This window comes from Syngnathus typhle, linkage group LG22 (genome assembly GCF_033458585.1).
Source record: "Syngnathus typhle isolate RoL2023-S1 ecotype Sweden linkage group LG22, RoL_Styp_1.0, whole genome shotgun sequence".
Lineage (NCBI taxonomy): Eukaryota > Metazoa > Chordata > Actinopteri > Syngnathiformes > Syngnathidae > Syngnathus > Syngnathus typhle.
In genome coordinates, this window is record NC_083759.1 from 1,413,695 (window position 1) to 1,429,381 (window position 15,687).

The 15,687-nt window shown below is 53.1% G+C and overlaps 2 protein-coding genes across 5 annotated transcripts; one reads left to right on the plus strand and one right to left on the minus strand.

The window, feature by feature from the left end:
• Positions 1 to 150: 150 nt before the first annotated feature.
• LOC133146582 (intersectin-2-like) lies at positions 151 to 11,954 on the plus strand. Of its 4 annotated transcripts, XM_061270453.1 has the most exons (40): positions 151 to 298; positions 925 to 982; positions 1,289 to 1,390; positions 1,502 to 1,560; positions 2,639 to 2,728; positions 2,794 to 2,857; positions 2,928 to 3,082; positions 3,171 to 3,365; positions 3,559 to 3,658; positions 4,204 to 4,352; positions 4,474 to 4,537; positions 4,645 to 4,782; positions 4,848 to 4,954; positions 5,020 to 5,282; positions 5,345 to 5,485; positions 5,557 to 5,697; positions 5,773 to 5,860; positions 5,928 to 6,067; positions 6,507 to 6,856; positions 6,918 to 7,170; positions 7,231 to 7,379; positions 7,452 to 7,515; positions 7,625 to 7,746; positions 7,817 to 7,857; positions 7,921 to 8,087; positions 8,154 to 8,187; positions 8,259 to 8,386; positions 8,466 to 8,562; positions 8,672 to 8,863; positions 9,549 to 9,670; positions 9,753 to 9,859; positions 9,929 to 10,112; positions 10,189 to 10,287; positions 10,353 to 10,520; positions 10,585 to 10,800; positions 10,878 to 10,999; positions 11,082 to 11,164; positions 11,227 to 11,310; positions 11,372 to 11,545; positions 11,612 to 11,954. In XM_061270453.1, the coding sequence occupies exons 4-40, from the start codon at positions 1,554 to 1,556 to the stop codon at positions 11,764 to 11,766; spliced, it is 4,953 nt and encodes a 1,650-aa protein (XP_061126437.1). In that variant the 5' UTR covers positions 151 to 298; positions 925 to 982; positions 1,289 to 1,390; positions 1,502 to 1,553; the 3' UTR covers positions 11,767 to 11,954. The 4 variants fall into 4 exon arrangements, with proteins under 4 accessions (XP_061126437.1, XP_061126435.1, XP_061126438.1 ...); XM_061270451.1 differs by lacking the exon at positions 1,289 to 1,390; XM_061270454.1 differs by lacking the exon at positions 1,289 to 1,390 and having other exon boundaries at positions 152 to 298; positions 5,348 to 5,485.
• fam228a (family with sequence similarity 228 member A) lies at positions 11,859 to 15,682 on the minus strand. Its single transcript, XM_061270513.1, has 9 exons — positions 15,545 to 15,682; positions 13,698 to 13,774; positions 13,411 to 13,578; positions 13,277 to 13,342; positions 12,763 to 12,957; positions 12,626 to 12,706; positions 12,411 to 12,480; positions 12,214 to 12,340; positions 11,859 to 12,118 (listed from the first exon to the last, which is right to left on the minus strand). Exons 2-9 carry the CDS (start codon positions 13,770 to 13,772, stop codon positions 12,037 to 12,039), a joined length of 864 nt encoding a protein of 287 aa, XP_061126497.1. The 5' UTR covers positions 13,773 to 13,774; positions 15,545 to 15,682; the 3' UTR covers positions 11,859 to 12,036.
• Positions 15,683 to 15,687: the final 5 nt, after the last annotated feature.

Below are 15,687 nucleotides of genomic sequence, written 5' to 3' on the forward strand. Positions count from 1 at the left end.
AAAAGAAACGCTAACCCTTGCATGCATGACTAGTTAAGATCTAATTATTACAAAAGTATTCACTTTTCACAAAGTTTTTATTTTGAAACCTGTTTCCGTTGGTAAGTTTATGTTGAAACTTCCTGGCGGAACCCAACTGCAAAAAGACTTCCGGCTTGACTCCGTAGCTCCGCCCCCTTCCAGTCTGACGTCGGTCCCGCCTTCGTCGTGTCTTCGCCTCCTTCCGTCCTCCTCCTCCACTATCCGAATTGCCCTCCCGTGAACGTCTTGACTACCGGGCGCTGTTCTACCGCAACAGGTAAATAATCCGTTAGCAGTCTCATATTATATGACGAAAAACGCTCGGGAATGTTTCTACATTTGTTCTTAATTGAGTCGTTATTATCGACGAAAGACTGCTTTTGCGTGCTCTGCCCGTTAGTGACATACATCTACATGAGGTTTTTTTTTTGGGGGGCTTGTTTTTATTTTTACTCGCCTGCCACTTCTCACTCGCTTCTCCTGAACAAATGCTGCCTTTGTTTGTTTAACACCAACGGCAGCCAACCTTCGAGCTTCATTCACAAGTCCCTAAATATTCCCGGGCCCTCTCTTCCCTTCTGCTTGTGCCGGGAAAGGCCAAAACATTAGGTACACCTGAACCTGACATTCGGTAGCCCTAAAAAAACAAAAAACATCTTTCTTGTTATGAGTATTGGTGACACAAGTTGTAAGGCAGATAGTGTGACAAGAAACTCGAAATACTTAAGTGGGGGGGAAACTTGCATCTAGATGTACCTAATAATGTGGCCTATGGTCTTGTGGCTGTTTTTGTCACCTGTTTTTATCTGTAACATAGACCTCGTCTTATCCACTATAAATGTTCCATTAAAAATGTGTTGTAATATGACACAAGCAAATGAACTGCTTGTTTGTTGTTCATAGATGTCCCAAAAGGAGCTTCAACATTGATTTACGCATTCACCGGCACAACAGGGGGAAAGTGAGTATTACACTACGCCTACACACACACACACACACACACACGGGCGCACACACTGGCTTCTTTCTTCCCAGTGGCTTGGCCGAGCTTCCGGCGCTCCGACAGGAAGGTTCTATGCAAAGTGTGTGTGCGCTTGACACGTTTTCTCTCTCCCACGCACACACAGAGCGACGCATTGATAGACACGTCCGAGCGCAGGTGTCAATCAGCATTCGGGGAGAGTCCGAGGGTCTTTGCGAGATTTAATCGACATTCACGTCCCGAGCGACAATCTGTATTCAAATGTTGTCGGGTTGTTTTTGTTAGCGGGAGAGAAAGAAAAAGGAGGACGAGCGGAAGCCGGCGGTGTGTATTTGACACGGCTCACTCACAACACACCTCGGAGCGCTCGAGTGTTTGTCAACCAGGGTGGGTTCGATTGCCTTGTTTGCACAAGAGAATAGAAAGTACAACACGGGTGTCACCTGACGTGGAAAAGGTACCCGATGAAAACGATGACTTTAACATCCCTCCCTGCAGATCCATGTCTGCGAGGTAGCTGGCCGTGCGGAGGACGCCTCCACCTGCAGCCATGAACGGTAAGAAAGCAGAGACACCCCCGAGGGCCGGAAGGTATCTGAGGAAGGTCTACGGAGGTTTGACTCAACACGGCGGCACCAAGACAACAAAGCGAAACGTTGCAGTCGATTGAAATTCTGCTCAGGCAGCCACCCGCGCCGCTTTGTATTTCTTCGATATTTGCAGGGGGGCCCGTGTGGCTTTGCAGTGGAGTGCTGCAGAATCGGGGGGAAGTAACAAATCGAATAAAAGGTCAATATGAAAGAAAAAGTAATAGCAAATCTCTCAAATTCTTCTGTGAGCAGCCGTGACGGCGTCTAACCCGACCTGTCGGAATCAAACCGTCGACGTGTTGCGGATCTTTGTCGCGTCCCACTTGCGCTCCCCGCGGGGCTGTGCCAAATCCCGGCGCCAGATTAATTACCGCGGGTTTTCGCTGACGATGCCGCAAAGTGGGTCAGGGACCTGCTCAGGTGCTCGCCGGCCGGGCTGACGTGGGCCAGCGTGAGCCAGTCTGTTCAATCATACTAGCTAACAATTTTCCCACCGAAAAATCGAGAGGATAGAAATCTCGACTGCGTAGATTGCAGTGTCCCTAATTGGGATCTAAATAAGTGAGAAATTTGTGTGCGTGACGCATCAGCTCGCGGCCTTCTAAGAGCGTGATGGATGAATTTGTCGTGACAAGTCCATTCATCACAATAACGTGCAGCCGCTCAATTTTCCTCATTTAAAAAAAAAAAAGCAAGTGGTCGCGGCCTCATCACGATACGATTGTGGCGACTCCCTCGTGACTAATTGATTGATATCTCCTCCTTTGCCACTTTTACGGACGGCTCAGCTGCATTTTTAATAGCCGCCATGCAACGGGGCGGGAGCCAAAGCAGCTGACTCTGAATTTTCACGCAGTCATCATTGGAGAGAGAGTGGCTCGCTTCAAGGGTGCACACCGGCCCAATTATGCAAGCTCGGCAGAAATTATTCCCTCAAACTTTGAAAGTCTTTTGACTTTTTATTTGTTGACTATCCTTGAGTTCTTTTTTCCTTTGGGGCTTTCGCGTTTTGAGTCGACTTGATGTCGGTTCTTCTCGCATGCAGGTGGCGCCGCCTGGTCCATCTCCCCGGAGGAGCGAGGGAAGCACGACAAGCAGTTTGACACCTTGGCCCCCGTCCTGGGCTACGTCTCGGGTAGGCGCCGTGCAAAGTTCTCCGGGCCGGGACGTCGCCTGACTTTTTTGTTCTTCCGTCGGCAGGCGAGCAAGCCCGAGGATTCTTCCTGCAGTCGGGCCTGCCGCCGGCCGTCCTGGCCGAGATCTGGTGAGTCTGCGCTTTTGCTTAGAGTGTCCGTTCACCTGGGAGCGGTTGGATTGTGAATTTGATCTTTCAGGAACCTGGCCGACGTGGACGGCGACGGCAAGATGGACCGGCAGGAGTTCTCCATTGCCATGAAGCTCATCAAGGTGAAACTGCAGGGCCGCAGTTTGCCCGCGGCACTGCCCATGGGCTTGAGGCAGCTTCCTGTCACCTCGTCGGCCCGCTTTGGTATATATATATATAAAAGAAAACTGTCCCCTCTGTGCCCCACTTTTCATCCCATCCTACTAACCCACTTTGCGCGTCCTCCTTGCAGGGACGGGTTCTTTGCCAAACTTGTCGGTCACCATGCCGCCGCCGCCCATGTCCATGCTAACCCCCATCCCCGCTAACCCCCTCGTGCGAGTGGCGCCGCCCGTGATGACGCTGCCGCTGGGCGCCCCGTTGGGATTCGCCGGCTTCCCCCGCTGCCACCTTCACTTCCTCGGCCCCGCCCCTCCCATGGCCGCAGGTCGGTTCCGCGCTGGAGCCATTTTGTTGGGTCATCTCATTTGTCTGTTTGAAACGCAGGCAGATAAGATTAGCGCTTGAAGGCCATGACAGGTCGCTTACATAACGTCGCTGGCAAATCTTTGCATTCGCTCCAAGATGAGAATAATCTTGCCCTGCAAATGAAAGCCGACATTCCCTGTCGTTTTTTGCAGGTCCTCCCCTGTCGGGTTTCTCCTCGCCACTGACCTTTTCTCCGCCTGGAAGCCGGGGCATGTCTCAGGCCAACTCTCTGGTGGACCTTGGCTCCAGCAGGTGAGCCTGCCAAAAAAGTTCTCAGCGTTAATGTTTCATCACAGAAAACAAAGATTAGCCTGCGACTAGGCGGGTGAATGGATGATGTTACAACCGGGGCAGAGCAGGAAGTAGTTTTTCCCCAAAATCAGATGACACGGCAGGAAATTCGCAATCACAGCGCAACGGAAATTTGCTTGCTTTCTTGGAAAGGAAAGGCACATTAGCTGAAATTGTTTGGGACATTCCGGGCTCGTTTTGTCTACCATGGACTCAAAATAAGGTCTAGGAGATGATACTGCAAGTTTTTTTTTAAGCTGTGTGCGACAATAGTATCTAATATCGTTGCTAGCGTGCGCGCGCGTGTCTTGAGGGAACAGGTCGGGTCTTGTATCTGATTTCGCACTTTTGAATGCCCTCCTCGCCCCGTGCGAAGATGTTCAAACAAGCACCAGGAATGTGCACAAAAGTCTTTTTGGAAGACGCACACTTTGCAATGAGACACAATTTTTTGTTTATTTGAAGCAGTCGTTGGGCATGAGGTGACCTCTGTGCATTTTTGCTAGCTCCAACTCTTCGTCCACCACCTCACTGGCCAGCAACTCTCCTAAGGCGGCGGCGGGCTCGAGCGACTGGGCCGTGCCTCAAGCGTCCAGACTCAAGTATCGGCAGCAGTTCAACACGCTGGACAAGCTCATGAGCGGCTACTTGTCAGGTGAGACAAAGCTAACAAAATGGCGGCCGGCAGACTGCTCAAGCAAGTTTTTTATTTGTATGTATTTTTATTTATTCCTTTTTATTCATTTATTTTTCCATTTTTATTTTTGTCCCCCCAGGACCTCAAGTGAGAAATGCACTGATTGCATCCAACCTCACGCAGACTCAGCTGGCTGCTATCTGGTGTGTAATTCCCAAATTTGATTTAATGCAATTTTTTTTAACTGCATTTGTTTCCATTCTGTCCTTTTGGATGAATTTTGTTCACAATGTGGCATGTCATTTTGCAGGAACCTGGCAGACGTGGACAAGGACGGCCGTCTGCGGGCCGACGAGTTCATTCTGGCCATGCATCTGGTGGACGCGGCCAAGACGGGCCGCCCGCTGCCGCTCACCCTGCCCCAAGACCTCATCCCGCCTTCTCTCAGGTCCACTTTAAAAACGCTCTGCTTTTGCAACCCAGAAAGTAACCTTTCGAATCTGTCGCTCGCAGAGGTGGCCTCAAGTGCGGCGAGCTCCTCAACGGCAGCGGACCTGACGGCAGCCCCTCTTTGATGGACTCACCGGAGATAGAACCCGTTCTGAAGAACAAGAGCAGCGGTACGGTTTTTAATCTCGCATCACGTAAGAAAACGCTGACCCATCTTTCCCCGCCCCCCCTCCAGTGTCCTTTGAGGACAAACTGAAAGAGAACTTTGCACGTGGCAGCGCCGAGCTAGAAAAACGAAGGCAGGCTCTGGAGGAGCAGCAGAGGAAGGAGCGAGAGCGCCGGGCCCGTGAGGAGCGGGAGGACTGGGAGCGGCGGGAGAGGGAAGCCCGTCAAAGCGAACAGCGGCGCCGGCTAGAGGAGGAGCGGCGCCTGGAGAGGCAGCGCCAAGTGGAACGGCAGCGCGAGGAGGACCGGCTGAGGGAGCTGAAGAGGAAGGAGGTGAGTCACTTGAAGGCAAGATTTCAAAATGCAAACATTGCGCAATCTTTTGCCTTGCCAAGCAGGAGCTGGAGCGCCAGCGGCAGGAGCAGTGGGAACGCAGTCGCAGGGAGGAGTTGATCAGGACGCGAGACGGTGACCAACAGGAACTCTGTCAGCTCCGAGCCAAGAAGAAGAGTCTGGAAATGGAGCTGGAGGCCGTGGTGAGGCCCGCGCCGCTCCAGCCAGGCTAGCCCGCGAGCTTGTTACGAGATGTCGGCTTTACGTGGCCCAGGGCAACAAGCACAAGCAGATCTCGGACCGCCTCCGCGACGCGCAGAGCAAGCGACGCGTCCGGAAGGCCGAAGTGGAGCTCATCAACCAGAAGAGAGAAACGCGCGTCGCCGAGATCAACGCGCTGCAGATCCAGTTGGAGGTACAAACAAAGCAACAACGTTTTTATTTCTTTTTGTTTTCAACCTCGACTCACTTCCTTTTTTTTTTTTATCAGGAATGGCAGCTGAAGCTCTCCTCGCTGGCTCCCGAGCATCAGAAGCTGACTGAGAAGCTGCGTAACGTCAACCTCAACAAAATTTTACGTAAGTCCCGCCCCCTAAAGCCTCCAAGCTCGCATCATGGACAAAGGCATTGGGACTTTTCTCGCAGCCTCGACGTTGTCCTCGCTGGCGGCCAAGGTGAGCGACAAAGGCGTGGCCTGCCGCCATCTGAAGGAGCAGCTGGACGCCCTGCAGAAGGAAACCACAGACAAGCTGGCACAGATGCAATTGCACAACAAAGAACTTCAGGTCAGTCCAAAAGCCTCTTGTCAATTATCTTGCGTGGTTTCTTTCACGGCGGCGCTGCTTGGAACTGCGTTTTAACTCCTTTCTCTGCTTTCTCCTCTTAATCCTGCTTCCCGGATGTCTTTCTTCCTCCATTTATTATTATTATTTTTTGAACCATGTTGCATGTGGTCAGCTCGAGGACATGGATGACTGTCTCCTGAGAGCGCTTCTGTCTCTGCTGGCTTGTCTCAGCCAACTCTTTCTTCTCTTCAAGGTTCTCCTGTTTTGTTGAGGTTTTTTTTCTTTCCCTTCCATCCTTCATGCTTGTGTTTGCTTTGTGGTGGACGGACGGTAAGTGTGCGACCCCCACGACGAAGCGAGGCCCGCTTTGCGATGTTCTCGAGACGATTATTATTCCATGAAAGCCGTTTCGATGTGCGCCCCCCCTCCCTCCCATCAGGAGCTGAGGGAGAAGCAGGTCAAGCAACAGTCGGTCCTGGAGGACTTGCGGCGCGTCAAGGAGGAGAAATCGCGCCAGTTGAAGAGATGCAAGGAGGAGGAAGAGGAGCGGCGGAGGAGAGAGGAAGAGGAGGAGAGAGCCAGGCGGAGGAGAGAGGAGGAGGAGGAGGAGGAGGAGCGGGAGAGACGGAGGAAAGTGGAGGAGGAGCGGCGGAAGAGGGAGGAAGAGGAGGAGCGGGAGAGACGGAGGAAAGAGGAAGAGGAGCAGCAGAGGAGGGTGGAAGAGGAGCAGGAGAGACTGAGGAAAGAGGAGCGGGAGAGACGGCGGAGAGAGGAAGAGGAGGAAGCCAGGTAGATGCCTTCACACGAATGCAAATCTTGGAGTCATTTGCGGAGACATTTTTACACCCAGGCGGGCCAAGCTGGAGCAGGAGAGGATGGCCAGGGAGGAGGAGGAGGAGCGAAAAAGGAGGGAAGAGGAGGCTCGAAGGGCACAGGAGGAGGCTCGAAGGGCACGGGAGGAGGCTCGAAGGGCGCAGGAGGAGGCGCGAAGGGCGCAGGAGGAGGTGCAGGCGGCCTCCAGGGTGCACCTCTACAAAGCGCTGTACTCGTTTGCAGCACGCAACAAGGACGAGCTGAGCATCGACGCCGACTGCCTCATCGAGGTTCGACGCCGGCCCGCTTGGTTTCGACCAACGATAAATTGAGACGGGTCTGCTCCGCAGGTGGACGAGCAGACGGTGGGCGAGCCGGGCTGGCTGTGCGGCAGTTACCGTGGCAACAAGGGCTGGTTCCCTCACAGTTACGCCGAGAAATGCGCCGAGACCGGCTCAGCGCCGCCCGCTTCCTGTCCGGCGCCGCTTCCTGTCGCCGGGTAATTTTACTTGGAGTAGAGCAAAACTCACAGAAGCACTTTTGAAGGATGTTTTGTTGTGTTTACGTTTAGAGTGACGGATGGCGAACGCGTGGACAACGACGCCGCTCCTCTCGTACAGTCAGACGTGTCACAGGTAATTACGTTGGCTGGAATTTTGCTTTCTTAAAAAAAAATAGACACTCCATTAGGTACACTTGCACAACGTCTCACAATTATGAGGATAATAAAATTCTGCTTCTCAGTTTCCAGCTCCTGGCCCGACTCAGATCGGGTCACCCTGGTCGGCCACCGCCTCCACCAGCATCACCACTGCTTCCTCTGAAACAAACGTCAACCTCCCATTCGAGGGAGAAATGGCCGCAGAGTATGAACACACACGCACGCCGCAGTCCATCTCGGAACGAGCTAACGCTGTGCGGTTGTTCTTTTGAAAGCGCCGAGCCGGCAGACGGAGGCGACGGTGCTCAACTTGAAGGTGAGCCGACGCCTCAAAGCTTGGCCGTCCCATCGGACGTCACACCTCCGTCGCCCGAAACAGAATATGTGGCGCTGTACACGTACGAGAGCCCGGAGGCGGGCGACCTCACCTTCGAGGAGGGCGACGTGCTGGTGGTGACGGAGCGGGAAGGCGAGTGGTGGCGAGGCTGCATCGGCGACCAAATCGGCCTCTTCCCGTCCAACTACGTCAGGCCCGTGGAGCTGGAGGTAACGCCCAAGTGCCGCCATGGATACGACATGCAATTTCGCTATTCGTCAATGTCCTTCTCGTAGGTGTCAAGGCTCGGTGGGCCAACAAAGAAGCCCGGTGAGAACGCAAAAGCCACGAGTCGCAGGGGGACCGTCACGCAGATCTGAATTGTGCCCATTGGTCAGCAGAGCTCGCCCAGGCAGTCGCCGCCTCTGCCGCCGTTGCCCCGGCGACGCATCAGCTTCATCTGTCTCCCAGGCAACTTGTTGTGGTCCTGGCCAAGAACTCCAGTGGCTGGTGGTTGGGAGAACTGCAGGTCAGTCGCAGGTTGTTGTTTTTTTACTCCATCTGTGTAAATTACGTTTTGGTGTTTTTTTTGTTTTTTTTTTGGGCAGGCCCGTGGCAAGAAGCGTCAGAGAGGCTGGGTTCACTCGTCCCACGTCAAGCTCCTTGGACCCTCCGGCAACAAGTCGTCCCCCTCGCCTCTACCAGGTCGGTCGCAATCTTGTCCGCCGGCCGCATTTTCTCACAGAGCCGCCCAACATACATAGCGAGGATCCGGAGTTAAAACCTCAAAGACTTTGTCGGCGCGTGTCGGCAGTGTGCCAAGTCATCGCCATGTACGACTACACGGCGGCCAACCCCGACGAGCTGAGCTTCTCCAAGGGCCGGCTCATCAACGTCCTGGACAAGACCAACCCGGACTGGTGGAAAGGCGAAGCCGACGGCGTCACGGGGCTGCTCCCCACCAACTACGTCAAGATGACCACCGAGTCCGACCCCAGTCAGCAATGTGAGTACGCCGGAAACCTTTCCGACGGCGGCGAGAAGGAAACGGCCGCCCCGAGCTGAGTCTCAGGTTGCTCGATTTGACATGTTGTTAACAAGCCCCACATTTAATTAGCATCTCTGAACAAACGGCCCAAGTAATTAGCGGCCATGTAACGAGCGCACGTGCATGGCGAGGCCCCGCATTAATATTCCCGCTTGATTAATGTCTGTGCTCTCTGCCTCATCCCACTCACACCCCCCCCTCCCCTTCTCCTCCTCTTCCTGCGTCATCTTTCCTTTTGTTTCCTCCGTAGGACAAACAATGTGGGCTTTCCTGTCCTCCTCCTCTTCCTCTTCCTTCTCCTCCTCTTCCTCACCTTACCGGAATCACGACCACCTGCGTGCGGGCGGGGACAGAACCAGCCTTGCTCGTTCTTATTTGATTTTGGTTTTTCGGGGTGGTGGGGACTTTTGCCTCTCATTTTGCTCAACTAACATTGACACTGGCACAAAGCGCGATGGCACAATATTAGGAACACTGCGGTATGAGAATTACAAATGACATTTACCAGCAGCAACTCGTCTTCCTCTCCGGTCTCTTCCCTCCATTTTTGCCTATGCAGTCACGGAAGGTGCTGAAAAGTCGAGAATAAAAAGAGGTTCGAACACTGCTTGCGTCTCGTTTGTGTGTGCGTGTGCGTCAAAAGGGTGCGCGGACCTGATGACGCTGGACACCATGAGCCCCCAGGAAAGGAAGAGGCAGGGTTACATCCACGAGCTCATCCGCACTGAGGAGACCTACGTGGACGACCTGGAGCTGGTGCTGGAGGTCTCAAAAGAAAAAAAAAAAACACACGCTCGCAAAATTGTCACTGCTCCATTTTCAAAATGCTCTAATTGGACTTTATCAGGTGTTCCACAAGCCCATGTCGGAGTCGGGTCGCCTAACGGAAGCGGAGATGGGCGTCATTTTCATCAACTGGCGAGAGCTGATCGTGTGCAACAGCAGACTGCTGCAGTGAGTACACACCCACCTCAAACACACACACACACACACACTCTCACCCCTCTGGCGTCTTTCTTTCAGGGCGCTGCGCCTGCGCAAGCAGACGGGCGGCGACAACATGCCGGTGCAGCTGATCGGCGATCTGCTGGCGTCGGAGCTGACGCGATTGCGGCCCTACGTCGGCTTCTGCTCTTGCCAGCTCAACGCCGCCGCCCTGCTGCAGAGCAAAACCCATAACCAGCCCGACTTCAAGGACTTCCTCAAGGTACTCGCCCAAATGTGCACTGTGGCTTTTTTTTAAAAAAAATTTTAAATCACCTGACCTCTTCCGTGCCGAGCAGAAAATCGCCACCAACTACCGCTGTAAGGGGATGCCTCTGTCCAGCTTTCTTCTCAAGCCCATGCAGAGGATAACCCGCTACCCTCTGCTCATAAAGAACGTACGTACCGCCTCCGTCCGTCTTCGGCGCTCTCCTCTGAGCGTGGCGTCTTGACCCGGTTTCAGATCCTGGAGCACACGCCCAAGCAGCACGCGGACCACGCCCCCCTGCGGGAGGCTCTGGAGCGGGCCGAGGAGCTGTGCTCTCAGGTCAACGAGGGCGTCAGGGAAAAGGAGAACTCGGACCGGCTGGAGTGGATCCAGAGCCACGTGCAGTGCGACGGCGCCATCGAGGTAAGACCATCCCTTTGAGAAATGTCATTCCGGAGGGAAAACAAAATATTTGTGCGGTGGGCAGAACTTGGTGTTGGACTCGCTGACCAATTGCCTCGGACCGCGCAAGCTGCTGCACAGCGGCCGGCTGCACAAGAGCAAGAGCAGCCGCGAATTGTGGGCCTTCCTCTTCAACGACTTCCTGCTCCTGACGCAGAGCGCCAAGTCCTTGTCCTCCTCCGGGCCCGACAAGCTCTTCGGACCCAAGAGCAGCGGCGTCCAGCTCAAGATGTACAAAGTGGTGAGCCCGAGCGCCCGCCCGCTCGCCGCCGCCGGACGTCACTCCCCTCGCTCGTCTTGCCTTTATTTTGTCGACAGCCGCTCTTCCTCAATGAGGTTCTGGTCAAAATGCCACCGGACCCGTCCAGCGACGAGCCGCTCTTCCTCGTCTCGCACATCGACCGCGTCTACTCGCTCAGGACGGACACCTTGAATGAAAGGTGACAGCGAGCGGCGGTTTTCCAATTCCTGATTGGACACATTCGATGGCATAGCAAGCAGTACCTGTTTGGGTTTTGTCAGGGCGGCGTGGGTGCAGAAAATCAAAGTGGCGTCTGAACTTTTCATCGAGACGGAGAAGAAGAAACGGGAGAAGGCCTATCAAGGTCAGCGGAGACATTTTGTCTCTTCGCACGTCGTGCTTTTCTGACGTCTGCGCTTCCCGCAGCTCGCTCTCTGAAGACGAGCGGCATCGGCAGGCTTCTGGTGACCGTCTCTGAGGCCCAAGAGCTCAAAGCTAGCAAGCCCAACGGTGATACACACACACACACACGGAGTTGTGAGCGGCATCTCACCCCCAGCGCCCCCTGCAGGCAAGAGCAACCCGTACTGCGAGCTAACCATGGGCGCCCAGTGCTACACGTCTCGACCCGCCAGCAACACGCTCAACCCCAAGTGGAACTTCAACTGCCAGTTCTTCATCAAAGACCTCTACCAGGACGTCCTGAGCATCACCGTCTTTGAGAAGAACCAGTTCTCGCCGGATGGTGAGTGCACACGTCTCGGGAGGAAAACCGCTTCTCTCATCAGCGCCACTCGCTCGCTTTCATCAGACTTCCTGGGTCGCGCCGAGGTTCCCGTGGCGACCATCAAGAAGGAAATGGAGAGCAAAGGCGCCGCCGGTCGTCGCCTGCTGCTCCACGAAGTCCCCACCGGAGAAGTCTGGGTCAAGTTGGACCTGCAGCTCTACGAGCCGCCCCACAAATGACTTCTGAGCCACTTTGCGCTCTCAAGTGCCTTGCCCCGCAAACGGCAATCGTATCTTTTTCATTTTCCAAACACAACCTTTTGGACCTGACGTTGTGATGACGAGCTTTTATTCGTCCTAACATGTCAGGTTGATGATGCAGCTCAGATGTGGTCAAAGGTGAAATAAACACAACATGCTGTCCAGTCCGCTCGCTCAGGGCTCGCTTATTCCGGCCAGCGTGCGTCTTCGGTTTACCGACAGGTGGCGGAAGAAGAAAAAAAGCGCTCCTCATCTGGAGAACCAGCAGTCGGCGTGATGGCACGTCCCGTCCGGCGCAAAGCTCTCGCGGATGTGGAACGGCACCTTCAAGCTGCACGACACGTCATCAGCGGTATGTTACTCTTTCTTTGGGCCCATGACTTTATAACATTTCTAAAACCCAGAGTTAAATTGTCATGGTCGTACCAAGACCTGACGTGGTTGCGGTTGCTCTTGTCTGCCGACTGAAGAGGGAGCGCGGCGACCACGGTCGAAGGCGTCGCGTAGCCTCCGTGCTCCGTTTGGCTCTGTCTGATCCACTTGAAGGAGCATCCTGAATGCAGGAAACAAAATAGATATTGAGAGGTTGTTGCGATGAGGTCATGTGACCAAAGGTAGCTTACCTGCGTCACAGCGAGTCCTCATTTTGAACTTGTCGTTGAAAAATTCCTTCTTCAGCTCGGCCGCCCTCAGCTGGGAAACGCATTTGACGCAAAATTCACCTTTTATACATTGCTCGTCTTTGTAACAAAATGCAGAATTGATTCTATTTTCATCTCCTTTTATTATGTATATTTAACCAAATTACACGTAATTTGAAAATATGTAGTTTGCTCACCTTGCACTGGTGTGGCGTTTTGTCGCGGAGGACGTACGGGTTGTACGCATTCAGGTCGCACATATCCAGAAAGACGAAGCCCTGAAAGCGTAAAGCGTCAGCCCCGACGCCCGTCTCGGGCCTCGCGGCAGCCGTACCTTGGTGTTTCCGTGATTCAGGAATTGCTGGTACAAGTTCTGGCGCAGCTTGACCTCCAACGGGTTGCAGACAGCCATGTGGTGCTGGAGCTTATTTTGGCGCGCACCCCACTCAATCTCGTGCACACGCTTGCGTGTCACCTCCCGCTCGATCGTCTTGGCTTCGTACTGCCTGCTCAGGAAAGTCTCCAGCTCCTACACGAGTTAGCTGAGTTTTATTGATGACATTTGCCGAGCTTGCACTTGGATCTCAAAACTATTTTCCACGTTAAAATGAATTGAAATGCCAATCTGTTCCAGACACAAAAAAAACTTTCCTTGCTTTCTCAATTTGCTACATGTGAAAAAAATCAAAATTACTTGATTTGCTGAAAAAAAAATTGTTGATGTTTTGGTGATTTCTGCAATACCCTCAGAAGCCACAAGAGGGCACTCCTGTGTTTAGATTAGTGTTGTCGGGGGCAAACAACACATTTTTGGGAAAACATGCCTTTAGTTCCACTTTAACTCATACCTTGTCTGTTTCCACTAAAGGTCGAATCAATTCTTTAGCCTCTCGAATTTCACCCTCCATTTTTATCTAAAACATAAACGTGAAGTTAAATGATACATTATATCGTTGGCGGGGGCTGCGGCGTCGTGCAGTACCTGCAGTCGCCTGGTGGAGGTGTAAGAGAGCGCGCCTGGCCGCGGCCTGGATGCGTGTGCCTCCATGGCTTCATCCCGTTTATTGAGTTTGAGGCGGCCGTCAGATTTCCTCTCCTTCACCGGCGCACTCGGTTTCACCTCGGGCCACAGGCACTTGGACTCTGTCCCCTGTAGTTTGCACAAGTTGCGTGGATATAATACACTGAGATGACTAATGACTTGAATACTTTTTCTTTTTTTTTTAGCTCAACTGCATCGGCATACCACCCAAAGTGACATTGACCCACCTCGGGTGCCAGAAGTCTAATATTGAACGGGATATGGTAGGTGATGACACCCTCATTCTTCCTCTTTGGCCTCATGTCTAAAAAAAAATCACAAACAAAAGAAGCCGTACACATTTCAGAATGCATTTCATAAGTAAACCAACTTGTCTCATGATGCATTGTGCGATCGATCTGGTCCGTTACCGTGACAACTCTATGACGTCACACTCTGTTACAGAGGCCGATGAAATCTTTCAATCAAACTTTAAATATAGCAAACACTTATTAAAGGTGTCAAAATAACAGATATGCAGGTAATCGGTTTAGAATGAAATGTACAAACATGAAAATGACTTAAATGCCATGTTTAGTAAAAAGAACAAGCAAAACACAATTGCAGCCTTTTTGCGCAAATACAATTATTGAGTAACTATTTGAGAATTTGAAAGGGATGCGGAGACTTCCATGATAGGTAAGTAAAGTTGACCGATTAGTAAAATAAGACAGACAATCTTGTAATTCGTCAACTCGACGTCTTCCAGTTAAGTACGGTGACGCGTTGTCATGACATCACTGACGGCACCCTCGTTCCTCCTCAAGTTTAAAAGCAGAACCGAAAGATGAAACCGCGTGAGCTATTGGACGCAGTCGACTAATCGAAAGTCTTAACTGCGGGTGTCTCCGTCTGTGCGTCCCTCTGTCCGAGTCGCGCACACGTTGCAGCCGCTCCTCCGTCACACGCGATCATCCATCTGATCATGTGAGTGCGTCAAAGGCGTCAGGACGACATCATTGTCATCGCAAATCCAAATTATTTCCATTTTATTCATTTATTTGTCGGAGTTGCGCTGACGGCGAGGAAAAGCGGCTCACATGGATTGGGTCACCTATTTGGCTGCGTGTATCGTCATCCTGTGGATTTTCTGCTTCATAGACGGTAAGATATTTCTTTTAGAATCTATTGTCTAGAAGCTTCTTCCACTTACACGTTTTAATAGTTTGTTTTGAGATGCGCAAGTAATGTTAATTATTTTTGCTTAGCTTTAGCAATCCCCATAATGTGCATAAATTCAAAGTCTGAATTGAAGACAGCCGTGTCATTTTAATGTTATTCACTTTGACATTCAAGATGCTCCGTTGTAGTCTTTTTGCTGGTTTTCACGTTGCTGGTGCCAAACTTTGTGCTTCTTTGCGTGCACGGGTGACTTTAATGCTCTCTGACATTAGTCACCGCATCAGATTAGGCTCCGGGCCATTTCCTAATCTCTCTTTTCTCGGGCTGCAGGCAACGCCGTGTTGGAGCTGCGTCTGCTCTTCCACGCCCTGACTAAGGCGGCGTGCCACCTGTACCTTGCCCTGTTGCCCCTGCGTCGCGCCGCCGCCCACTTCAGCAACTGCGCGCGCCACCTGCTGGCCAGCGCGCAGCATGGCCCCGCCCCGCCTGTCTCGCACTCGCACGGCGCGCCGCTGGCGGGCCGCGCGTGCACGCTGCACCTCCTGGAGGGCGCGTGCGTGCTGTGCGAGACCATGCCCAACCTGATGGCGGCGGCGCTGAGCGTGGGCGCCGCGCTGTGCCACGGCCTGCAGGGCGGCGCCTACGTGCTGGCGGCCACCCTGCGCGCCATCCAGCTCAACCTCTTCACGCAGATGAACGGCGAGCGCGAGCGCTGGGACAAGGAGCGCCACCGCGCCAAGGAAAGCGAGAAGAGGCTCAACTCCAAAGTGCTCGAGTACATCTCCGTCTTTTGCCAGGACCCCGTCAGCGCTTTGCGGATCAAAGTGGACGTCCCGCCCGTGTACAGATAATCCTCGGCCCGCCCGACGCTCGCTTAGGTACACCTGGAGAATATTGGGCGAGGCATCCGTACCTAATGTAGTGTCCGCTGGCTTGGCCAAGTGGCGCTTTACGAGGCCTTTTAACTCCAGTGCGGGTCAGCAGTGATGAACTCTGAACTTTGCCTTCTGGTTCTCACTCTTGTTGAAAGAGGCGAGGTCGTCCGAGAGGGTTCAT